Genomic DNA, 25749 nt, shown 5'->3' on the forward strand with positions numbered 1-25749 from the left:
TTTGCACATTTTCTTTTCAGGCTAAAAATGAAGTTTGAAAAAGGACATGAAAGCAAAGAAACTCATAGGACATGAGTGCCTGGCTAGGTGCTCGGGGTCAGGCCTGTAACAGCTTTTATGTGTCTGAAAGTGAGGACACTGAACTTCTCAGACTCTTACTGGTGACACCGGTGCCTGAATTTCACAACTCAGTCTTTCTCCCTGTGCCATTTTCAATACTTCTCTGTGGCACTTGACTTCAAGGAGAAGCATCAGCACCAGTTTCATAGGAGAGTCACTTGGAACCTGTCTGTGGCCAGAACAAAGGAAAAGGAAGAGAAGATCTCCTGCTCTAATTCCCTCTGCTCCCTTGCTGGTTGGAGTTAGCTGCACCCACCCCCCAGCAGAATGGCAATTCTCTGCCTCATAACACAGAGGATGGCAGCCCTGAAAGCACCAGCAGAACCAAATTTTAATTAACAAAACCCTGGGGGTAAGGGGAATGACAGCCAGCTGCTGGAAGAAAGCAGAGACTTGCTAAGCTGTGAGGCTGCAGTGTGTGAGGAAATGCCCCTCACAGACCCCAGCTCTGCTCCCCAGCTCCTGGCTCTGTTCTGGCAGGGGAGTGGGAAGCAGATCCTGCCTGTGAGTGCCATCACAGCACTGTATCCACAAGAGGGCATGCAGGAACTCCAGCACCTCCCAAGGAAAACCTCAGCTCTCAGGGTACCCACCGCTCCCAGCTTCCCAGAAAAACCCTTCCTCTTCCCACATGTCACACAAGGCTGGTCCCATAAACCCAGCCATCCTCTCCAAAGCCCAGCCCCAGCTGCAGGGAGTGCAGCAGCAGGACCATCCTACCTGACTAAAGGGGTATTGCTCTGATTCAGTGCTTTGAAGGTGAGATATCTCTCCCTGGCACACATCCGAGGCTTGTAGAACCGCAGCAGCCCTTCGAAGTGCTTGAAGGAAATTCCAGACGGCCTCTGGCAACAAAGGAATGCTGTTAGAAGCAGCAGGATCAGGCAGGAACGCACAGAGGCTTTTAATTCTCACTCTGGATTTGTTTTAAGCAGGATTTCATACATTATAATTGAGCCCCCTAAGTACCCTGAGCTATTACTTTAACACAGCAAGCTCATCCCAGGACACAGAGATCAGAAAGCCTTCCTGGCAATCGGTCCCTCCAGCAAATGCAGAACTGTTCCCTGTTGCCCCATCACCTGAAAACTGTCCAACCAGAAACCCCAAGTAGAGTTCAACCCCTCTTCTTGGGAAATTAGCAGGCAGCCTAACAGATCCCATCATGGCACTTCTTTAAAACCATCTAAACATGAATTAATTTACTAGAAGTGGGTTAGTTATTTTTGGGTCTTATTTCTCTTGCTGCTCCGACAAGTTAAGCAAGAAATCAACCTTCTCCCCACAGCTCTTGTAAAAAGTTGTTTGTAGGTGAATTCCTTCTGTTTCTGCACTGTTCATTTGTGCAGGATCTAGAAAATGGATTTTACCTTCAATTGTATGACCCATCCCTCCTCTCAATAGTGATGCTTGGTAAGCCAAACAAGTCCTCAAGTGACCCAGACTCAATCAGAGAGGAATCAACTCCAGAACAAATTTCCCTCATTTTACCAAGCCATAACCTCACGCAGGGCTGAACTTCAGAGCACTCTGCTTTTTCTCCAGAAACAGAGGTGAACAAGTTATGTGAATGAAAAAACCACCAGCCCGTGGTGAGTCTGGTAACAATCAACAGTGATAAATGCCCTTTTTTTGGAGGTGCTGTTTAGGCAGCCCAGCCCAGGGTGCTGTGCCATGCCGTACCTGCTTGGTGACCAGCAGCCGGTACGCGTGCTGGATGGCCGTGCGCTTGTGCAGCAGCAGGGACTTGAACTTCCTCTTCTCAATGTCATTGAAAGTGTCAAACACAACAGCCAGAAGCTGAGGAGACAGGGAAAAACAGTGCTGTTTTGACCCTTACACTCTGCAGGGTTTCAGGGAAGCAGGGAGAGGCACTGCCTGCAGCAGGAACGCTGATGGAGGCGGGACGGAGCGGGTGAGATCCCACAAAGGGATCCCCAAGCTCACAGGGATCCACTTTTTGGAGGAGGTCCAAATGTTTCTGGCCTCTCAACACTTGCTAGTGAGTTTTAAGAGCTAGAGCTAAACCACACAAATACCAGCAGAAAACCATATCAAAAGATTAATTCAAACGCCCTGATCTGTTCCTGGAAAGCAGGGTTGGAGGGCTGCTCTCTGGATTTACCCTTCCTCAGAGCTTTGGCTAACACACTGCAAAGCTAACCCTCCATCTGGGAAGGCAGTGGAATCCAACCACAAGCATCAAATCCCTCACCTTGGGCTGCAGAATTCCTCAGCTCCTTCAGCAAGCCCTTTTCCAGCACTCACATCCTCCCCTGGGCAGCCGTGCTCTCACTCTGCAGTGATCAGCACTGCAGTCCTGCCATACTGAGTAATTCCATCCCCTTCAAACTGATTTACAAAGTATTTCGGGCAAGTCCAGATAATAAAATGCCATTTTATGATAAATAATTAAGACAGAGAAGGATAATAAATTTCATGCAACCGAGTATGTCACTCCAAGCAGGATATTAATGGGAGAGGAGTTGAAAGATGCTCATATAATTTGGTTTTCTGTGATTTAGTTCAATTCCTCATGGTTAGACATTAAAAGAGTTCTATCTGTAGCCAAGCTGCCACTTCTAGAAGTGTTCTGCCAAAGGGTCTGAGCTGATTGCAGAGCAGTTCTGGGAATGGGGAAGGCTCTGCTGAGCAATGAGCTCCAAACCCAGGCAGAGGGAAGGGAAGTGCTCCCCTGGGGACTCACCAAGTTCATGATGAAGTAGAGCTCAATGGAGAGGTACACGATGAAGAAGACGCAGGACCAGGGGTTCCGGGCGTAGGACGGCATCATCACATCAGGGAAACTGCATCCCAAAGGACACCAGGGTAAACACCAAATAACTCATGCTACACATCCCACTGCAAGAGCCACAGGGGATGTGTGTGTGTGTGTATAAACTCACATCTAAAGACCTGCACAGTTGTACAAAACTCATGGAAAAAAAAAATCAACACGGCAAGCACAATGCTCACACATCCCAGACTCCAAATGGGGTTTGTGATGTGGTTAAGGGCTATGCTTTGATACTTAACAACAGCAGTACAGCCTCGGTGCAGGTGTTACAACCTCAGATTTATTCCACCCTTTGCTAATTTCCTAATCCTCAGGGTTCTCCCTGACAGCAGATCAATATTTACTCACTGCTGTTATCCCAATTTCCTAGCAGGCAGGTGAGCTGCAGCACAGGAATAGGAAGTTACTTCTCAACAGCAAGCTGTTGGCTCACAAAGAAGCACAAACACAAATTTTCCCTTCTTGGAACAAGGCCTAACAAAGCTGTTTCCTCCCCTTACTGCCCTCACAGTGATGAAGATGTCTGAGTCCTTAGAGATAACTCTGCAGCTGAGGTCACAGTGTCCTAAAGGAAAATGAAATACCAGTTCTTCCCATGCAGGCTGACCCTGGACATCTCTCAGGCAGAGGGAAGGGGTCACCCATTTGGAGACAGAGCATTTCTGCAGATAAACTCTTGGCTCTGCCAGACTCCTCTGGGACAAAGGGAAAGACTGAGATAGAAGAGCATGAACTTACTTTGAAGTGGTCAAAAGCACAAAGAGATTCACCAGGCTGTTCTCTAAGGTATTGAAGTACTGCAAGAAAAAAAAAAAAAATCCCATGACAAAATGCAAGCAGGAACTCACAGGGACATTTTGTTCAAAGAAACAACCAGTCCCCCCACCCCTTTGGATACAGGCACTCCCACAAACCCCTGATGCCTTCCCTAGGGAGAAGAACTTCAGCACTGGTCCCTTTTAAAGTTCCCTGAGAAATGGTGAGAAAGGTTAAACCAAAAGCACATTTTTCTGAGTGCTTTCTCCCAGCCAGCCACAGGCTGGGCAGCAGCAGGAACCAGTGGCTGCTGGACTCTGACCACAGCAGTGGAAGTGGCCGAGCTTTGCCCCAACACCTCCTCCCCTGGGGACAGAGGAAGATGGCTCTTTTGGCTGAATGAAGGCATCAAGAACAAGGAACAACTCTGAGAATGTTCCCTTTGGGACATCCTGTCTTGGAGGAAGTTCCTTCCCCACTCTTCCTCCCCAGCAGAGGGTACAGCAGGGTGACACTGCCAGGCCTGTGCGTGGTCTCACATGGAATAAACTGTGACTGCACTCTAATGTTGGACTCCCAATGAAAGAATCAAGGTACTCACCGGATCCGAGTGGTTAGGAGAAAACAAGTAAAAACCTGAAGAGGCAGCAGAGAAAATAGAGGAGGAGAGAAAGGAGAAAGAACAAAGAAAAAGGAAGTCAGTTCAATGTCGAGCTGTGGAGCAGATCCCAAAGGAAGGTCCCACTAACAGTAAATCCTCTCTGGCACCCTGAAGATGGACTATCGAGAAGACTTTCTCCACAGAGATTTGCCAAGAGATGCCATTGGCATTTCACTGCTCCTTTTGGAAAATAAACTTTCTGGGGATGCTTTGGACTGCAGCAGGAACACTCCAGACACATTTGTGGGGATGCAGATTAAACTGTCAGTGTTGAGGAAGGGCTGGTGGAAGCAGAGCTTGAAAACACAGGCCACTGATTGTGGTCTGGCAGAGGTCAAAAGGACTTTTGTCTCAAAATCAAATACCCAGATTCCAGATTTTTTAGATATTTTAACTCTGCATTCCAGATGACTACAGATGAAATGGGATAACTGGAAGATCCTGGCAACACTTTGATCAGCTTTACATTCATCCAGGCTGTTCATATTGCTTTTGGACAATCACAGGTTAAGAGCATCACTTCTCCATCCATAAATACAACTCACCCAGAATAGCAAATATCACCATGAAAAAAAGCAGGAGGAGAAGGATGTCAATAAATGGTGGGAGGGACTGGAAGATCTGTCGCAGATTTCTGAAAAAAAAGGAAAACATTAATAAACTAAAATTTGCACATTTACTCCTCTGGGTTGTCAGGGGAAAGAAAAAAACCCACCACCAAAACCCCACACTCGAGGGCTCTCTTCCCACTCCCTCTAAGGATTAAAAGTAGAAAGCTTGCTAAATTAAGATCATTTCCAAGCTACCCATCTGTCCCTTGCAGTCAGCTCTCAGGTACTGCAAACAACACTAATGTCACACTGTCAGCTCTCCTTCCCCAAAGACCAGCTCTGATTCACTGTGCAGTTTCCAGGCAAGCCAAGGAGCAGAGCCAGTGCAGCCACAGCCCTGTGCTGGTTTATCCACCCGAGCCCTGTGCACCGACAGCACATCCACACTTAGCTCACAATGGAACCATCTCCAACACAAACGCCACTGAAAGACGCTGATTTTCCCAGGATGCCTGGAGGATTTGAGTGTTTTCCCTCCAGCCCAGCCCTAGGAACGAGGGCAGAACCCCCAGGCAGCCCAGCATCACCTTCTGACGGCCCCACAGTAGCGACAGTCCACGAGGAAGATGCAGCGCAGGGCGCGGGTGATGCGCACGTGCGAGGTCTGGCGCACCAGCACCACGATGGCCTCGATGAACTGCACCAACAGCACACACGTCTGCAAGAAAGGGGGGAATCAGAGGCAGAGCCCTGGCTGACCACCTGTTTATTTGGACATTTGAAGGATGGGAGGTGTCCCTGAGAGTTCAGGGATTTAGCATGAATCATTTGGCAGCCAACTGGGATGTAGTGGCTACGTCATCCCTGCTGCGGTGCCAGCCGATGTTTAACCTGGCTCTTTGGTTCTTGGAGGTGCTAAAGGAGAAACCCTGACAATCAAGCAGACAACTCACCTTGACCATAGTCCTTTTGTGCCTGATAAAGGTTTGGAAGCCCAGCCACCTCATCTTCATCGAGAGTTCAAAGACGACCACGATTAACGCGAAGAGCTCCAGGGTTGCGTGGACCTGCCACAGCACGGGTTTGGTGAGAACAGCGGTCCAGCAGAGCCCACACTCCTGCCCCTCCTTTTTCAAGGAGCAGGTGGGTTTGACAGCAGTCTGAGCATCACCTTGAGGCATGCAGGAAAACCCCAAGCCACTCTTTTACAGCTAACGTAGCACTGTTTATCAAAATTTCTGTATCCAATGCTTTGTATGGTTTCCTCTAAGCAGTACCAGGTCAGAATTTCCTGAAATCCACATCCCTTCTGGGCTTGAGCAATACAGAGACAAACTTATTGATACATTTGAAACAAAAGGTCAAGATATCAACAACTTGAGCAGAAACACTTTGAAAACAGATGGAGACTGCAGGCTTTTTTGGTGAAACACGGGAAGGAGAGCTGCTGGGCAGAGAGGTTTTACACAGAGAAGGGTTTTCTCTTGAATTAGACATTCTGGACAATCACAGGAAAGGTCCTGATCTGTGTTCTAGGAACCAGTGGTGGTGCTGGGGTAATGGTACCAGCCCTGACAACAACTTTGAGACCACTGCATCAAAGTATGTAGATTGCTGAGTTATCTCATGAAAAAGAGGAAAAAACACCCATTTCTGTGTCAAAATGAAGAAATGCACTAATCTATAACATCACATGAGTGCCACTTTCACTGTGTTCTGCCTAGATCAGATGGAAAAAGGAAGTTTTGCTGTCTGGCCTATCTGCTGTCAACCATTTACAGAAGAAGCCAGGTGGATTTTTTTTCCTCTTATTGCCTCCTCCTTCCTCTCTGTCTGGCCATCGTTTTCCTCTTACCCACACTGCAGAGCAAGCAGCCTGTCTCATTTAGCCCCCAGGTACTCACAAAGATGCCCAGACGGAGCATGGGGACCGCTGGAGCCTCGCAGAGGGACAGCAGCAGGAGCAGCAGGGCTGTGCTCAGCTCCATCAGGTAGAAAAGGTGGTTGTGTGCAAAGAGGTAGGCAGCGAGTGCTTTGGCATTTTTGGGGTGAGTGAAGAACTTGTCATTATTTTCTCCTTCCTAGGGCAGCAGGAATAAAGAAGGGAGTAGTATTAGTCATTCTTAGTACTATAAAAGAGTGAAGAATGTAGACTTTTATAGGGATTAGATACAATTCCCAACAGACTGCTCCCATTTACAGCCTGCTGTTGACGTGTTTATTGAGGAATGGACATCCCCTTCTGTTCATAAGCACAGCTCAGTAATGAAACTCCTTAATATCCACAAACCCCTGAGCCTTTTCACAATGAGGCAGAGAATATAAAGGCAGGCAAAGAAACTTCAGAAATGTTCAGAAACATCCCAACATAAACACAGCCCCTCATTTACTTGCAACCACTTCCACATGTTTACAGGCTTATTTGATTAAACTTCTCTAGGACAGAACACGAAAACACCCAGATAAGCTCCAGGGCACCTGGCTGACAGTTGTTCCTCCTTATCTTGGCCTTGCAAAATGTCTGGGAGAAAACATTGGAGCACACACAGTGTTTTCTGCTTCAGGAATGTAAGACAGACTCCATGAAAGATTAACAAGTCTCTATGCTGATCTGTTACTCCCTCTTAACTAGAAAGCTTAATTAACATTAAAAGGTCAGATACTCCATCTTAACACTTTGCCTACAACTGATTTTCAAACAGCTACATCGTGACTATTTTTACTTCTAGGATGAAACTTAGTTTGGGGAGATTTTAGAGGGTTTTCATGCAGAACCACCCAACAGCTTCTTCTCTTTCTCAAGTCAACAGTTTTGGCAAGGGAGCTTTTGTCACTCACAGGAAACTTGCAGCCTCTTGGGAACTGTCATAAGAGATCACTTTTCCCCAGCAGGGCCACATGAATGTACGAGAAGTGGTGAGGTTTTATTTAAATTAACATCTTTCCAGGCAGGCAATTACTGCAAGGACAGTCAAGCTATTCCTATCAAAGCAGAATAGCTGTGTTTGCAGATGGGTAACGAGGTCAGGGAACTCTCTCTCCTTTAGGAGGTGAAGCATTCTCCAGACTCGCTCAGGAGAGGGCTCCCAGTGTTTCTCACTTAGTGCAGCTCATGCTGGGCTTCAGAACAAACCCTGCTGGGCCACTGAGCCGGGCTGGAGCAGCACAGAGCCAGCCCTGCAAAGAGCCCAGGCTGAGATCAGCAGGGTCATTCCCATCCACGCCTGGCAGAGCACACTTGTGGAATTACAAACAGCCTAAATCCTGCCTCTTGGGAGCCAAACAATTCCAAACCTGGCTGGACAGCAAAGCCCTCTTATCCAGACCTGACAGCTGCCTGCAGCCACTGCTCACAAAACTCTCTTTAAGTGATTCTACCTCATTTCAAGGACAGTGTCATCGTGGGCATTGGTCAGGCAGCAGCAGCAATCATCCCCATCCGAAGGGCCAGGCCTGCTGTGCCCATTACCATCAGAGCTGCAGCAGCTCAATGACCCTTTCCAGAGCTGCTCCAATAATCAGGAGTTTAAACAAAAGCCTGGGAGGGAGGCTGGACCCACCCTGCCATTGCCAGGGCTGCTCCAGCACACCACGGAGCGCTCAAGTGTTGCCACGGTCCAACCTACACTGTTTTAAATATCTGAGAAGTGAGATTTCTCTGTCCTGTGGGGTCAAAGCAGGGAGGAACAAACGGTTTTTGTCACCTTGCAGTGGCTTAAACCAAAAAAAAAAAAGCCCAACTGGGTCCAAAGCACCTCAGAGTTTTGAAAGGGAATGAAGAGAAGGAAGGACGGACAGTAATGGAACCAGCAACTATTTCAGACTGGACAGCTCTGGGAGAAACTCAGTTTTGGTGGCTAATTACTCACACCAGATTACAGCAACCTTAAAAAAACATCAACTGCAAACCTTGTTGCAGTCAGGATGGTGTTTCTGGTTGCTGAAGCATGGGTGGGGCTTCATTCTCTGTTTTTTAAAGTATTTTAAATATTGCTCCTGGGCTGATCCTAATCCAAACATCCTTTAATCCTGTAGAAATCAAGACCTCTGCTTTCTCTCGTACCTCACATCTCCTGCAGGACTTGACTGACACTAGCTGGGCCACACACCCACCCCATGGCCAAGGCAGGACTGGGAGCTGCACTTGCAGAACAGGAGACACCCCCAGGTGTCTCTGGTCATGCTGGCCACTGACCATTCTCCCTGGAGTAACTGTAGGGATGGGATGACAATCTGTGACCAGCTACAAAAATTTCCATTTGCCAAGCTGGCAGAACTGTGCATGTGCTGAACCCCCCAAGCCCTGCAGTCCTTGGGAGAGGGTGTGTATTTTGTTGTCCAGATGCTCCAAATGACTTCCAAAGCCTATCTGGAGGTGCCTCCAGCACCGCCCCACTCCTGAAGCAGAATCCTTGGCAAAACACCGAATTTCCAGCCTCAAAACGGAAGCTGTTTGTTTCCCACGAGCAAGAACCACCGTAGCTCCTGCAGACCATTCCCCCAGCTCCAGCAGGGCTCACCTGGAGGTAGATGGCTGCCTCTTGGTAGTTCATCTCCCAGTTGTGCCGGGCAGAGCTCTGCTGGGCGCAGCACTCCCTGGCCGCGGGGCTGGAGGCATCGTTGACAACGTCGTAGCTGCCTCCATCTGCATCACAGAAACAGGGATTGACCATTAGGGAAGCTGGGATGGAGCAGGAGGCTCTGGGATCACAGAAAGGCAGAGTAGCCAGGAAAGTGGCAGCTCTTGTACACTGACAAATGGACTCTTGGCAGGTAAGAGCTTAAAAGAGACACTCAAACCCAGCACTTCCACACGGGAATGCTCCTGGAAGATCATCAAAAGAGACAGTTTCTTATTCCACACAGCAAGCAGCTCTCCTGGCTCAGAGGTGTGTGCTGTCATGCCTGAAGCTGGCTATCAGCATCAGCAACTATAAGCAGGCAGGTAACAGCCAGCAGCCTCCCAGGACAGCCAGCCCAGTGAAGAAAAGAGGGTTTGCTGAAGGAGAAAGAAGTTTTTGCACATGTCCTTGGAGCAGAGGCTGTGGAAGGATGGACACAGCACTGCCCCTGCCACGGGGCACCAGTGTGAGGAGAGAAGCTGTCAGCTCTTTGCGTGGAAGGCCCCATTTCTCACAGCACTTCAGAGTCACTAAATAACACATTTTATTTAACACTAAATAACTAAATTTCACAACAATCCGAGGTGCTGCTAAGTACCGACACCCCCACGACGCAAACAAACTGCAAGATGAATTTTCTGTTCACACTCCACCCATTAATTCTGACATTTCTGAGCACCTGTCCTTCTCACCAGCAAAGAGCTATAAACAATGCCATACTGAGCATTTGAATCAGATTTTGTAAATAAAGATTTAGTTAAAAAAAACCCCAAAACAATCCAATTGTAAAAAAGCAACTCCCAAGCAGAGCTACACATGCACAGGGCCCTTCCCATGGGAAAGTTATACAGGGCATGTATGTAACCTCCAAAATAATTGCCATTTTTGCATTCTGCAGCCTCAGTATGAAAACTAAGCAAGAAAATAATTACTGCACAAAAAGGGAATGACTCTTGGTCTCTTCTTCTGGGACTGGGGGTTTTGTTTGACCTTTGACAAAGAATACTGAGCAGAGAACCCACAGCAATGAGACCTGCTTAGGGCCTGTGGTGGAGCTAGCCACACTCTCAGTTCTCCAGAGTTTCAAACATTTCCCACATCACATGGTTGTTCCTGCTCTCAGAAGAGACTTCCCTCCTCCAGTGCCTCATGTTCCCAAAGTGGGTACATGTAAAATTGAGCTTGCCAGCACAGCAGTGCTGATTTCCCCCTTTTTTTTTATGAGCACAGGAGCTGTGGTGTGGCAGCTCGTTCTCCCTGTGTTCCAAGTTGTTATCTGAGAGTGGGCAAAAAAAAGCACCACGAGGTTCTTTTCCCTTCTCATGACAGCCTGCTGAAGATTTGCTGTGACAAAATAATCCTCGATGAATTACTGATTCAGTCTCTCCAGAACACCCTCTGGAGTGGAGAGGGAGCCCATGCCAAAAACTCTACACCTGCCAAGAGAAATGGCACCATGTGCTCCTGGCAGAGGCAGGGAGTGGGAAGAAATCAGAACCCCTTCACCAGTGCACAGCCACAGCTGCCTCTCCCACCCCCAAATCAAATTAAGATAACATTTCTCTGGTTTGTGAAGACCTTCCAGATTGCACGCTCAGGTTGCTGAGCATTCTGCAGCACGAAGCCTGTTTCTCTTCCTTGCTTCCCCCACACCCTTAAAATACCACTCAAAATCTGGACAAATGTTTGAATGAGGCCGGTTCCTCCCCCACACCCCTTGATTTAGCACAGCTCTTGAAAAAAAACCTGAATGATGGAGTTTTTATTTATCCACGGAGCTGGAATGGCAGCCTTCTGGTTTGTCTGCTTTTTAACTAAGAGATGACAGCCATATGCAAAAATCAGAAGCGTTATATTGCAAGCTCTAAAAAGTTCTTAAATCTTGTTATTTACAAAGCTTTTGCTGGGGATGTGTCTCAAAAAAGACAGACTCCCTCAAACTGCAGCCTGAGAGCACAAAAAATCAACATATTTGATGCTTAGCAGTTACAGGAGGAGCATACCTTCATCAGAACCTGGACTTTACATTACAGAATATACAAAATTTAAGAGGATAAAAACACGCTGTGGCCAAACCAGCAAAGGTCTGGAGCATTAACCTAAACACCAACACACTGCACTCTGCCAGAAGATGCCAAAATCACCTTTAACCCTGAAGCAGCTCTTTTGCAAACATTAACCTCTCAAGGAAGGATCGACACTAGGAAAAGACACATCCCAGCAAAAACCCCAGGACAGGACCCTGCTCTGTGCTTCCCACAGGAGCTGAAAACAGAAGAGCTGTCCCAGCTCTGAGAACAAGGCTGCAAATACAAAACAGCGCTCAGAGATGCAAATCAGAACCGAAAAGCAGCTCTAGAAATCAAGATGCTTTCCTGCTGTCTGCAGCAGGCACAGACAACAGAAAATGCACTGAAGTGTTCCGGTGGGGAGCTGCATTTTGTGGATCAGCTCCTTTCCCATCAGGTACCAGAAGGTTGATCTAGCATCCCCGAGGCAACAGCATCATCTGGGTCATAAATAATAATAAAAATAATAATAAATTTGAAGAGCAGCCCTCTGACTGAGTGCTTGGCAGCCCTCCAGCGAGCTAATTTCCTCAGCTGCTCCCAAGATAACAATGACACAGACTAATGCAAGCTCGGCTCCGCTCGTGCTGCACGACATCCCCGACGGCGTTTACCATCAGTATGGAGCTGAATGAGATAGGAGGATCTCTCCACAGGGCTCCCAGGGTCCTCCAAGTAGATGGCAGGCAGCTCTCTCCACTGCATGGCAGCCGCTGGTGCTCGCACAGCCCCAGTTCCTCCCTCCCTGCCGAAAGCTGCTCCTCGATTTCGCAGCTTCCTCAAGGGAAAGCTCCGCACAAAAGATTCTGCTCTGCTGCCTGCAGAACTGAAGGGTTTCTCCCCTCCCCTCTGAGGAAGGTGGCTCAGACCTCAGTCAGATCCTTTCCCTGGCTGTTTCCGAGGGCGAGATTTTGGAAGGTTTGGCTGCAGGACGAGGAGCTGCCAGGCACAAGCGTGCTGGTGGAGCGGGGATCTGTGTGCTGCGCTCTCGTGTTTTGGCATTTAGCACAACTTGCTCACCAGCAAGCACGATGAGCTAACGGGAGAGGAGTCAAAGTGCTGAGCAGGCACAGCAAGGAATCTCCAGACAAAAAAAAAAAAAAAAAGAAAACAGGTATTTTGTGAAGTTGGCAGCGCAAGGGCCGCGCCAGAGGAAGAGAACTGAGCTGGTCACAGGTGGCAAAGCTTCCTTTCTTACACTTGTGTAACTTATCCCAGTTGTTCCCTGAAAAGAGAGAGAGGGAGGGGAAAAAAAGAAAAGAGGGGGGGGGAAAAAAAAAACCCCACAAAAAGGAAAAGCAAAACCAGCTGGCTGCTTACACAAGGCATCCAGAACGAGACTGCCGGGACTCCAGCATTTCCACTCAGTGCAGCCGAGCATGCTCCTGTGTAAATAGTTTCCATATGTCATCATTACAATAAAAAACAAAAAAAAACAAGGAAGAAAGAGAAGGAGCATAAACTTTCCAGAGCCCAAACCTCTCCCTCTGCAAAACAAATTCCCTGCTTAGAGGAAGGAAAAACTCTCCATGGGCTGAGAGCAAACAAACTTTTCTCATTCAGAGGAGCTCATGCAGCCATGGGGGATCTCCAGGGCAGAGCTGAGAGGGAAATAAGGGACAGAAAACATCCATGGGAGGCTGGGATAAATCATCCTTCCCAGCCAGCTATTATAAACCAAACTGAAGTCACTCTGGAATTCCATGGTCTTTGGTGTCTGCACTTCTTTAAATAAATAGTAATTTTTTAAAAAAAATTCCAACAAACTAGTAACCTCCTACAAATTCCAAGAGTTATAAACCAACCCTACAGGGCAGCTCTTCCATTTGCCTTGGAGCTCCCCTCGTCTGGATCTCATTAGCCAGTTTGCCAGATGTTCTGCTTTCCAGATAGCACACATTTTTTATGGCCTTGCACTGAAACAGAGATTCCCTAACTGGCTCACTGCCTGGCTCCCAAAGCCTTTACTCCACTTATCAGGACTTTCTCCTAAGTGGCTGAGGATGGTTTGGATGCTAGTTTCCATCCTGTCCAGATATTGTTATTTTAGCAAGTACACCTGTGATGACAGAACATCTGAAGGCAGAAGTGACTTAAATCAGAAAAAAAATATCCTTATTCTGTCATTCATACTGCTCACACATCACGTGTGCAGCCAATGTAAGATGCAATATGTGAGTCTCTCCAGTGAGTTCCATGTGTGAGTAACATTTCTCTTGACAGGCAAAAAGAAGAAATGCCAAGGACACAACTTCAGAGACAGGACACACCTTCATTCACGTGGCCTTGCAAGGTCCCTGATTCAGCAGAGGAAGGAAGGCATCACCTCCTGCAGCTGGGAAAGGTCAGACTGTCCAGGGCACGTGGTCTGGGCAGCTCCAGTCACCAGAGTGTCCAAGGCTGGATGGGGCTTGAAGCAGCCAGTCCTGGTGGAATGTGGCTGTTCCTTCCAATCCAAAGCATTCTATGATTTCACTGTTCTACCATTCAGTTGGAGACATTTCTTCTCAGGCTGTGCATTCCTCGCTGCCACAACCCCCTGCATTTCTCACACCCTCCATCTTCACTGGACCTGTAATTCCCAAACTCAGCCACAGAGCCCAAGCTTTTGGTTTAATACAAACATAACCAGGCATCCCACAGCATCCAACATGAGCCCATTGAAGAAGGCAGATCCCAGCAGGATCTAAGGTTCTCTTGGTGCTCCTGGATCTCCTGAGCTCGCATCCAAGACCTGTCCCAGTGCAGGATCCCTGTGCTGGCAGAGGTTTCTGGCTCTCTCAGTGACATTGCTCCCTGAGGCTGTGCTGAGGATGGACAAGGAGAAGGAGAGCACTCCAGAAGCACTCCTCTCTCCTGGAAAGCTCTCATCAGCTGAACCACAGGGAACACTCACTACAGAAGGTGCAAATCCATAAAAAAACATGGAAACAAGCTAGATGCCCACCCTTCCCTAGCACAATCTGTGCAGGCATCTTCAGTCCCAAGGCCAAGATTTTAGTCAAGGATTAGAGTTGTCCCAGCACCAATGATAGCATTTTCCATTCCAAGGGCTCACAGGACACGTAGTTTCACCTCCAGAGGATTAATCTTCCCTCCCTCCTGGTAAGAAACTGCTCCTTCCAAGCACTGAGGCACAAACACACGTGAGCTCGTCTCTTCAAGGCCAGGCTCACCTACCCGGGAGAAGGAAAGCTGGAAGCTGCCTGGAAAGCACAGCTGGTCTGGCACTTGGCCACACATCTCAGAGGTGAGCCAGCCAGCCAGGGAAATCACTGCCTGATTGCCAGTTCAGCACCGTGCCAACGGGAGCATCGCAGGACTGGTCTTTGGGGCCCAAAATGTCTTAGTGCCTGTCCCTGTTTCAGGGGACATTGTGGTAAGGAATAGAACAGCCATGGGGAAGTCTAAACAATTTGCTGTCAGTTTGTTGCCTAGGAAAAAAAGGGCATCTCCAACAGAGAGCAGTGCCAAGCCCTTCTGCTACAAGAGAAATAATCTACTTCAGAATATTTCGAGCCAGCGTAACTGAGTCATGCTCCTCCTTGGAGACAACGGCACAGCAGAAACAAATGCAAAGGCCTCGGGGCTCACTGTATTCTCACAGCACTCACTTGCTGTGCAGCTCAACAAATAAAGTCATTTCAGTTTCCTATTGAACACAGGAAAGTTTCTTAAAAAAATACGGATGTTGCCACTTCCTGTTAAAAGGCGACTCGAGCCGACCGTCCTCGCCTTGACTCGAGGATGCAGCGAGTTCCTCCAGCACCAACACAAGCTCACATCGTGCCTTCATCACCACAGGGAGCTGAATCCTCGTGAAGGAGGAGCAGATGTCCCTCAGCATGGTAAGTCACATTTTATATATCATTGCCTCTTCTCAGTCGTGCTGCCGAGCTTCTTCTACGGAAGACAGCTTATGCCCAGCACTGTTTAATTAGGGGACTGCTGTATCCTTGCTAACATCTGCACTGCACACATGTAAAACCCCCGGTGCACAAGCTGAACACCATGCCAGAAGAGCTAAAGCACGGTAGGAAATGGTTCAGTCCCAGCAGAAACCTCAGCTCCATCCAGCTCCTGCTCTGAGTGAGGCAGAGCCAGTTAACTCTTTGCTCTGTGACTCGGGAGAAGAGCCATGATGATTCACTTGGATATTCACTTCCTGCACCACCCTCCTGGGGACAGAGACATTTGTAAGGAAGAATAAAAAAAACCCCATTAAATAAAATAAAGACTTCCAGGAAAATAAGGATGAGGATAATTTTACCCATCTACAGCAGCCAAGCTCGGTTGGTTGGAGATCCTCATCTGTGCAGTTCACTGCCTCGTCTCCCCAGGACACCTGCTCTCCTCTGATCTCATCCCTGAGTCACTCTGGCTTATTTTTTTTCCTCTTGAAATATTATGTGGGAAGTTTTGGCCAGGAACTGTTTGATCCTGGGACAGCTTTCACTCCTGAATACATAGCAGCAAGAGGCAGAGGGGCAGAGCCCTCCTTTTTGGGGTGTTTGGGATCCATAATTAGGTGAGCAAGACTTCAGCAGCTGAAGATGAACTGACAGATGCAAACCACCCCCAGTCTGAGCCCTGTTCCACAAAGCTGCCTTCTGACAGATGTGGGGTTAAATGCTCCTGCATCTGAGAGCCCATGAAATATCACAGGGAGACCTGGAACCAGGCACTCCTTCAATATCAAACTGTGAAACACAGGAGTTCCTGCTTCTTAACAGAGCTGCAAAGTCAAATCCAAAGCATTTTTATTCAGTAAAAGTCCCACAAAATGAAAGGTTGCATTAGGAAGCTGTAATTAAGAATCTCACCTGTGTCAAGCCAAAATGCTGGTGGTTTCATAGCCTTTCTTTCTTATCTTAACAAATGAACCACGAAAAGGAGAAGCCAAAGCCACAACAGAAGGATCACCTACAACTCACATAATCCATCCTTTCAGCAGCCAATATGCTCCATAATCTCATCAGTCCGATCGTATCACGGCAACAAAGGCTTTACACACACTGAGATAAAATTATACCATAACTGGAATTAAATATCTGAGTCATTGAGGGGCTCTTAGGAACAACTAATGAATGGAAAAAACAATTGGAAATAGTTAAGCTTTTGCTGAACCGAACCAAAAGGGAAAAATAGAAGTGACAACTCTGCCTAAGGCAGAGAGAGAGGCCAGACGTGAAATACACACACACACACATCTCCAATTGATGATTTTTGAGGAAGTAAGGGAAAGAGACAATATCAGAGTCCCTCAGCTATAGCATTGCTTTAACATATCCTGTTACATGAAGGAATTTCCTCTTTTTGTTCCAAAAAGGGAAACCGGTATCTACTGCTTTAAACACATTAAAGATCTGCTTTGGCTTTGGTAACAGCACAATGTCAGCAGTTTAAGAGCACGTTCCTCATTCCAATTCTCCAAAGCAGAGCCTTTGGATTTCCCTGATGCAGTTTGGAAAGATGTTTGATTAAGCTGCAATCTGGCCTTTTTAACGAGAGCAGTGTGCTGCCAGGACTGACTGCCAGCTCCAGCCTCCAGCGGCTCTCCAGGGAAGTCACAAAGTTAGCAGTGGGAAGCAGAGAGGAAGCTCTTCCTTCCCTTTGGGAGAAACCAGGATTAATCTGGGTAACAAACCCCCAGCATGGCCAAAGCAGCACTAGAGTGAAGAAGGCAGTAATAAGGTATGTGCCTTATTGACCTTTTCTCCCTGAAGAAAGAGGGATAGCAGGAAAAATAAATTTAAACATAAATTTAAAAGTTAAGTAACGAAGTCTCAACATCTTAGAGTGACAGGCTGACACCAATTACTGTTATTTGTTGTGGTGCAGCAATGATAAGGAGGTAATTGTGTTTTGTAGTGTTAAAACATGACTCCACCACACTGATGCCTTTGAAACACAAAACTGCCACATCTCCTCTGCCTTGTCCTTCAGACAGGCAGGAGAAGCTGCCAACTTCAGAGGAAGGCAGAAGTAAAGGAGCAGGGAAAACCCCGGGCCCAGGTGCTGGAGAACTGCTCTCCATTAAGAAAAAAGGTTTCTGCACATTTGGTGGAAGCTACTGCTGGCAGGAACTGGAGGTTGCATTTAATGGCAGGAGAGGAAGGAAGGAGTTCAACCATTAATGTGACATCTGCTAAGCAGCTGATTTTCCTTCAACTGGTCCTTAGTTCAAGTCCCTCACACAGAACCACATCTTCAGCAAATGGACAGCTTTGACTTCAAAAGTCTTCCACACACAGAAAGCAACATATCCTTTGAATCCAGATTTTAGAAGAGCTGCTGCTGGTCTCCCAGTGTTTTGCCTGGAAATCTTGGCTGGCTGGCCTGCAACCTCCTGCCTGGTGCAAAACACCTTCACTCTCACAGCAGTGTACAGACTGCCTCAGCTGCAGCCTTAGAAATCAAAAGTCATCTGCTGATTTTTAAATACCACCCTTTAGAATCAGCTGTTTAATGTCTATTTACTGTGGGGATGGAAGAATAGGTCATACAATGACTGTGTCATCTGGCTTTTCAGCAAATATAGAATACATTCAGTATTTCTTGAGATTCCCTGTAGCACTGCTGGAGTGTTAAACCCTGAACTCCTGACAGGCTGGAATCATTCAATATGCTTTTTTATTTCTCAAGCCCTTTAGAGCACCTTTAACTCTGCTGACCACATTTGTCTTCAGGATTTTCTTCCACTCCCAGGTGCTATTTCTTCATTTGATATATATTTATCTACATATCTGTATATCTTGTGTGTTAGCCAGCCCAGGCATGCTGGTACTGTGACTTTTTGCTGCCTCTCCAACAGCTTTAAAGCTCCCATGAACATTTCTGTTCTCTATGCATTGAATGCAAACAATTTTGAATGTTTAAGTGTTCTCCTTTGCAACCACCAGAGATAAGGTCCTGCCACCAGCCTTGTATTTGAAAGGAAAGGGCTTTGACTTGGTCACTTCACCCCCCTGACCCAAAAGTCAAAATTTCCTTCAGTGCTCCCACTTCCAGCATTGATCACTGAGTCTTAATTCTGCAGGCATTTCTTCATTTGGTTAACGAAGACCAGGAACATGTTTGCAACATTGCAGTGAAATCCACTTTGCTTTTGTGCCGTAAACTTTCCCAGCTCTGTGGAGGACAGTGAAACTGCCTCCAGTTTCTGCAAAACAGTCATAGCTGGAATAAAACACAGGAATTCCCACGTGGCAACACAGAAACACACTATGTGGGAAACACAAGTGTAGCTGAGATGTCCAGCCCCACAGAATCAGGGGGTTTAACACGGCTGTGCACAGAGATACACCCTAAATTTTCTTCCCCCACGCGTAAGCAAGAGAAGAAAATCCTTTTGTTCCAAGCAGACATCACCAGATCGTGATGGTAAAAGCAGCACAGGATGGAAAACCAGCACAGCATGATTCAAACCACATCAGTGTCCTCCTGGCACGCTCAGGATCTGTCCCCAGGGCCGGGGGGCTGAGCAGCAGCTCACCTCTGTGTCCCCCAGGTGAGGCACAGGTGCCCCAGCTTCCCGCGGAGCCACTCACCAGATGGCCTGAACCCTAACGCTGCTCCTGCAGCTCCCCATAATCAAAGCAGCCATGTGGAAACCAGCCTTCTTCTCCACATGCAAGAAGCAATTATGTTAAAGACACAGAGAGAGCCCTGCGAGGTCCAGATCAAAAGCCAGAGACACGGGAGGCAGGAGAAAAGACCGATCAAATTCGCCGCACTTTTCCCAGCTTAAGGATCAGAAATGGAGCGTTCTGGCTCATAAATTCTACTTCCAGCAAATTCAAGCCTAAATCCCCTGAAGGCAATAAGGAAAAGGCAATCAACAACAACTCTAACCACTTCACAGATGCTCCTGTTTAGTTTATACAGCACTTCTTACAGCATTGAAATGGGTAAAATGGGATTTCAACGCAGGGGGGCTGACGGCAGCAGGCAGGATTCCTCAGTGAAGATACCAAGGGCAAAGGAAGTTCTGAGAAGCATCATATTGGTTATGATGAGTGAACTCAGCGTGCTCAGCCTTTGCTCATTTTAATCTGCCAGTACGCAGGCTTGGCTAAACTGAGCATCCTGCATCTACAGTGCCTTAAAAATCCACAGGAACCACAAAATGAGGGGGGAAACGAACAAACTGATGCGTTCCCTGGGAAGCCATGAAAAAACTAATCGCTGTTTGTTTCCAACTGTTGTTCCGCTTCCTGAGCCAAATGTTTCCAAGTCAGCTGTGGTGGCTGAGGAGTGACCGGTTCCAGCCGGAAAGTTGTCAGTTTAAAATTGCAGCTCCAACACTTTCAAACTCCTGAACGTCTTTTATAATTCCAGGACCACCTGTTCAAAACCAGCAGAGCCCTCTGATGACACGGCACATGCCCTTAGCCCATGTTTTCCAAAGAAAGCAATCAGCTCAGGGGGGAAACACCTTAGAGTACCGTGTTCTTCTGCTCTCACCCCAGAAAGATGGGAGTTGTGCTGGAGAAGAGCCACACAAAGGGCAGGGACTCCTTCCCTAAAAGCATCAAGGTCATCACTCCCATCTTCAAGAAGGGAGTGTGGAGCTTCCAGAGTCCTTGTCCCCCTCTGCAGCATCCCCTCTGGATTTACAGCGTGAGATGATCTCCATCCCCAGTGCTCCAGGAGATGACAAAGGAGAAAGAGCCATTTGACTCCAGGATAATGGAACACTAACCCAAGTCTTCTCTACCTTGTAGACGCAGCCACCAGCTCAGATTTGAACAGCATGGGGCATTCAAGACAAAAAATCACTGGGATTTTTATTTTTTTATTTTTTTTTTCGCTGCGTGAAAGAGTCAACAGTGCAGAGATTCTGTTTGACAGAGCATCCTACTGTGAGACACAACGTGTGCTTTGTGCAAACCGCTCTCCTGCAGAGCTCAGAAAACAAGGGAGGCTTGGAAAAAATACCCACAATGACTCTAGCCCTCGATACCTCCTGGTACATTACTGTGCTGGGGGTTCTTCCTCTGCAGGCACCACAGTGAGAATGTCTCCACACAAATGCTTTTGAGTTTTGGACAGCACAGGGCTCTTTCTCATGCAAGAAAGGCACCAGCTCTATCCAAGTATTTAAGCACAGCCTTAAAACCTGAATTCTCGGGGACAAGTGAGATTCCAGAGGTTGGTTCAGAGCAGAAACGTATTTTTCACTATTTCTAACATCATAGCAAAAGATCCCAAACATCTTCTAAAATGCAGCATTTCCCTCCTTCCTCTGAGCTTACAGAGCTCATCACCCAGGGAAACGAATTGTACTGAAGGAGAAAACAATAATCTCCTTATGTTTCGGGTGTTCGTTTCCCTTTCCAAGTTTTTCACCCCTCACTCATCTCAGAGGCAGTTTTGCTTCGCTTTACTTGCTTAAAACATTCATTTTAAGTCATCTAGGCCAGGAAAGGATTAGAGGAGCCCTGGCAGAAGTTGCAGAATGCAAGGCTGTTAGGTCAGAGAAATGAGACTTTCAGAGGCATAACCAACAATCCACCACAAAACCACCACTCGTGCTTTGGAAAGAATTCCTCTCTATATATTAAGCAGGTGCAAATTAAGAAAAATGAATCATGCACAGCAATGCAAAACAGCAACTCCTCCTAACAAAGAAATAAAGCCTACCTGTCCACTCCCACCCCAGGTGTAATCAGCACTTTCCAGGTGAGATTTCGACCCACAGTGGCATTACCTGACTTACCCCAGTGCAAGGAGGAGCTGCTCCAGCAGCAGAACCAGACTGCTTCCCAAAATGAGATCCCAGTCCTGTGCTCTGGCCATGTTTCACCTCTAAAGGCAGCAGCAGAAGCGCTGCTGCTGGAACTAATTAAAGGCAAATTGGTAGAACTAGGGGCCATGACGTGAGAAAATATCCTGCACAGCATCCAAGAAAGCCACCAGATAATCCAAAAGGCTGTTTTAGAGTCTGGCTGTCAGAAATCTTGGAGTCTGCCAGGTCCAATGCAAGCAGTTGCTTGTCCCCTCATCCCCTTCATTCCTTCACCTTAATTAGCGACAGCATTTCATTCCCAGTGCCTCAGCCCAGCCAGCCTCTGAAACCCTTGCTCCCACACAAGGATCAAAACATACAGATCCCAAAGGATTTATTAAATCTACCAGGTGGTTGACATTTGAAATGCCTCTTTTCCTCCAAAGCCAGAATGCCTCCACAGCAGTTCAAGTGGTTCCACAAGAAGCAAGAGTTTCCTAAGAGTTTGTGTGGTTGCAGAATTTTCCCAAAGGTCTGGTGTTTATTCTCTGCTCCCTCTGCCCTTTAGGAATTGTTTTACACCTGGAAATCTCACCCATGGCAGGATGGTGGAACTGAAGTTTTGGGGCCCCTTCAACCCAAACCACTCTGGGATTCTCTGAGATGATTCCCTGACCAGATGGGCTGAAGCTGTGGACTACATGGACAGACTTAACTCTCTCACTGCCAACACAAACATGCTCTGGAACCAGACCCAACACAGAAGAGATTTCTTGTCACTTCAGGTTGCATTGGCTACCAAACACATCAAAATCTAGGTAATTCACATGCCTCAAAAAGAACATTAACTGCTCCAAATCCCAGGTGTCTACCTGGGGCTTAGTAAAGGATTTTTTTATTTTTTTTAAAGACAGGTTTGGTGTCTACAACATCCATTAATGCTGTAATTAGACTCTGTGTTCAGAATCACCACCTGAGTCTCCACCAGCCAGTTACTAAAGGAACAGCTTTGCTGAAAGCCCCTTCCCACATTCCACCAGGGAGCTGTCCCAGTGCAAGGACAGAGGGTCCCTTCCAGCCCTCTGGGAACACCCACACACTGTTCTAGAGGCACAAACAACAAGGCTTTCCTTACCCACATCCCTCACCAAGGATGCCTGCGACAGCCCCTCCAACCTCACCAACACAGAAATCTCATTTTCTTCACACACCTCGGGCCACCTGCTCTTTCCCAGCACTGCCAGGCATATATTCACCTTCCCAAATAATTCATCTTCCCAAAAGGTCAGGCTGGCTCTGCTTTTCCTGACAACTCACTTCTCAGGCAGCAGAAAGTGAGATTGCAAAGGCACCTCACTCAAAGTTATAACTTCCTATTTTCCAACAATCTTTCTAGAAAACACCACTCTTGGCCGTTGCAGTTGCTCCCCCACCTCCCTAATAATTAGTTTTTACCTCAATAGCAGATGCAGCTGCCTTCTTGTAAAAACCCAGAGTTGAAAGATGACTTTTTCCCCCCTGCCATCACCCACTGTGTGGGAAAACAGACAATATCCCATTGTTCTGTGTACAACACTCCGAGCTGTACTTTCTGCTCTGAACACACTGAAACTCTACTTGAGGCTACAGCAATTTCCATGCAGGAGGCAAAGGAGAATCTCCTATCTGATCTAATACAGGATAAATCAATGTGCACTCATTTATTGTTTATAGCTCCCATCAGCTCAAGAAGAGACGCTGTCCCAGAGTTTCAAGGCTATCCACACTGCCTTTGTGGATGGAAAACAGACTCTGCACTTAGGGGATATGTCTAGAGCCTTGTTCAAACATTTCCCAGGAGTTCAGGAGGGATAGGAAACCACTAAACCCTGGCAGGTTCTCATCACTCTCAGGACAGGATTTTGGGAAAGGCCAGGCCAGGTTCACATCTCCCTTCTTGCCTTCTGTAGAAATCCAGTTTCCTATTAGTCACTGCCCTCAGGCAGGGGCTGGGGAGCTTAACTGCAGCTTGTATGGAGATGCTCAGGTAAGATGTGCTAGGGAAGGGCAGCATCACATTCCTTACTGTGGATCCAGGTGATGCAAGAGCTTCTCCCTGTCTCCTTCAGCTGCTGAAGCTGCAAAGAAAAATTATCCAGCCCCTACACAGTGCAGCCAGAAAACCACCAGCACCACAGGGACCACATTTTTTCTGGATGTGGTCTGAATTCCTGTCAGCTTTGCAGGATTCTGACCCTTTGTGGTGGCTGCAGATGGGAGCTCCCTGGAAGCCCTGCATCCCAGCACAAGCCAAGCAAGGCAGAGTTTAATATTCCTCCCCATGCAAGTATTTTCTCTCATTAAATGCTTAAGAGCTGGAGGATTTGGGAGATTAATTTTTGCAGCTGGACATTTTCTTTAAGAATGCAATTTTCCACACAATTTTCTCTTTTAGCTTTCTTTTATTCTAATCCCAAGACACCCACTTCCCCAGGAGAGGACCCTCCTGCAAGGTTTGGAAAGGAATTCACCCCTGCACTTCAATCTTTTCTTTTTACATCTGCTACTGGCTTGCTTTCAGAAAACCCTGTTTCTACTTATTTCAGCCCAGAAACTTGTCTCCAGATCCAGGCAATCAGCACCAAGAATCCACAACTACAAATTCATTTATCCAAAGACCTGACTGGAACAAAGCCAGACCACGGATAGGATTTTTTTTAATTTAAAAGCACAAGAAGTTCCTTAAAAAACATGAGAGCTGATACACTGGAGCACACAGGTAGACAGCACTCAGTGACATGGTTGTGACAGGCTGGAGAATGGACTAACATTTAAAGGAGTTTGTGCACACAGGAACACAAAGCAAGAGTGAGATTTAATTATCAGCAAGCTCCAACATGGGATTGAACAAGGGGCAGCTACAACCACTTTGTCTTTCCCCAAGTGTCACCTGGAAGAGGATGGTGGGTTCTTCACTGCAAACAGTCCCAGCCTGGAGACACAGCTCAGTAAAGCTTTGTGTTTAACCTGTCATTGAATCCCCTGGAACTGATGATGGCCAGGAACAGTAACAAGGGAGCTGTTCCTCCAAATTCTGGCTGAATACTCAATTATGATTAGGCAAAGGGAAGACAAAGCCAGAAGGGAAGAGCCTCCTGACCTTCCCTGTCCCCATGTCCTCACCTTCACCCTGGCAGGCTCCCTCTCCCCTGACAAGGGCTTCTCACACACTTTTTCCCCTGGAAAAGAAAAGCTTCTGACTGAAAAAGTGACATCACACAGCTCTGTTGATGCCATTTCAGTCCTCAGCAGCCAAGGGCAGGCAGAGCAGAGGGGACACACTGGATTCCTCACAGCCTCCACGAGACACAACTTTGCTGCATTTCACAGCAGATTTTCTGTGCAGGCAAAGAGCAAAAGCTGGACTGCACGTCCTGGTTTTTAAACAAGCTTACTTTTGCCAGTGCTGGTGTCAGTGTGCTCACTCCCTGATTTAAGCTTCCCACTTCCCAAAGATAAAGGTGCCTTTCAAGTTGTTGATGCCAGCCTTCCCTCTTAATCCTTCATCCCAGCCTGACTTCAGAAGGCTCTGTATCATTCCCTATCACTCCCATAGCATAAGCTTTATATTTCTGCAGTAAATCCAACTTTAACAGTGATTAAAACATACAAATAAGAGACATTTCATTTGAAGGATCCCAGGAAATGAGTTCTCAAAAACCACACAGCGATCCTGTAAGAAGCACAAAATTGGTCCCTAAAGAATCTCCCTGTATTTCAACGTGGAGAATTTTATTTATTAATACATTCATTCTCATGCCTGTGCTTTAACACAGTCATGCTGGCTTCAAGCAATTGTTAAGCCTCACACAACTTCTTCTTTGAAGGGATGGGAGGCGGGGGAAAGAAAGAGGGAAGAGTGATTAAAATTAGTCACAAGGAATCCTATAAATACACCCGTGGACGGAGGAAGAAATCTCTCTTCTATTTAACTTAAAAATAGAGGGCTAAACTTTAAAAGACAAACAGATGGGATGAAGCAAGGATAAAAGAAAGCTTAGAGAAAGTCAACTGGGCAATTTAGTCAGGGATCTGTATTGTGGGGTGGCAGAGGAGGAGGAGGACGGAGGAAGAATCTTGATTATCCAAAATTAATTCCTGAGTTGGAAAGTCAAGAATGAGAAAATTAAAGGAACCCATCTTCTTGCAAGAGGAATCAAATCTCAGAGGGAGTAAGGCACAGAGGTATAATGTGGAAAAAAAAAGGGAATGCCTGGCCAGGAAATGATGCATTTGTTCAGCCTGTGGCAGGAACAGGATCACGAGACCCGTGTGTGTGCACCTGCCACTGGAAATCCCAGGGATGTGCTGGACAGAACTGCACAGGTACATGCAGTGAGGTGTAACAACAACCAGAAACTCTCAGAAACTCTCTAAACACACATCTGCTGGCCACATCCAACC

The 25749-nt window shown here is 47.1% G+C and overlaps 1 protein-coding gene and 1 long non-coding RNA gene across 5 annotated transcripts in view; one reads left to right on the forward strand and one right to left on the reverse strand.

Moving 5' to 3' along the window:
* The window catches only part of TPCN1 (two pore segment channel 1), a 40921-nt gene that overhangs the window by 13309 nt on the left and 1863 nt on the right, over positions 1 to 25749 (reverse strand). The window contains exons 1-12 of one of the 4 annotated variants that reach the window (XM_086856029.1): positions 13847 to 15955; positions 12897 to 12961; positions 9406 to 9530; positions 6790 to 6966; positions 5839 to 5952; positions 5473 to 5603; positions 4880 to 4968; positions 4275 to 4309; positions 3656 to 3714; positions 2828 to 2927; positions 1804 to 1920; positions 841 to 965 (exon numbers count right to left, since the gene is read on the reverse strand). In XM_086856029.1, coding sequence (XP_086712155.1) covers positions 841 to 965; positions 1804 to 1920; positions 2828 to 2927; positions 3656 to 3714; positions 4275 to 4309; positions 4880 to 4968; positions 5473 to 5603; positions 5839 to 5952; positions 6790 to 6966; positions 9406 to 9530; positions 12897 to 12957 — 1133 coding nt within the window. In that variant the 5' untranslated portion in view covers positions 12958 to 12961; positions 13847 to 15955. Of the gene's footprint in view, positions 1 to 840; positions 966 to 1803; positions 1921 to 2827; positions 2928 to 3655; positions 3715 to 4274; positions 4310 to 4879; positions 4969 to 5472; positions 5604 to 5838; positions 5953 to 6789; positions 6967 to 9405; positions 9531 to 12190; positions 12962 to 13846; positions 15956 to 25749 lie in introns of those variants that run through there. The other 3 variants (XM_086856027.1, XM_023937584.2, XM_086856026.1) reach the window with 3 other exon arrangements.
* Positions 15343 to 25140, forward strand: LOC111936572 (uncharacterized). Its single transcript, XR_002868252.2, has 3 exons — positions 15343 to 15424; positions 21875 to 22124; positions 23892 to 25140. It is a non-coding gene; the product is annotated as an uncharacterized LOC111936572 (long non-coding RNA).

The sequence above is a fragment of the Cyanistes caeruleus genome, chromosome 18 (genome assembly GCF_971803275.1).
Source record: "Cyanistes caeruleus chromosome 18, bCyaCae1.hap1.1, whole genome shotgun sequence".
NCBI lineage: Eukaryota > Metazoa > Chordata > Aves > Passeriformes > Paridae > Cyanistes > Cyanistes caeruleus.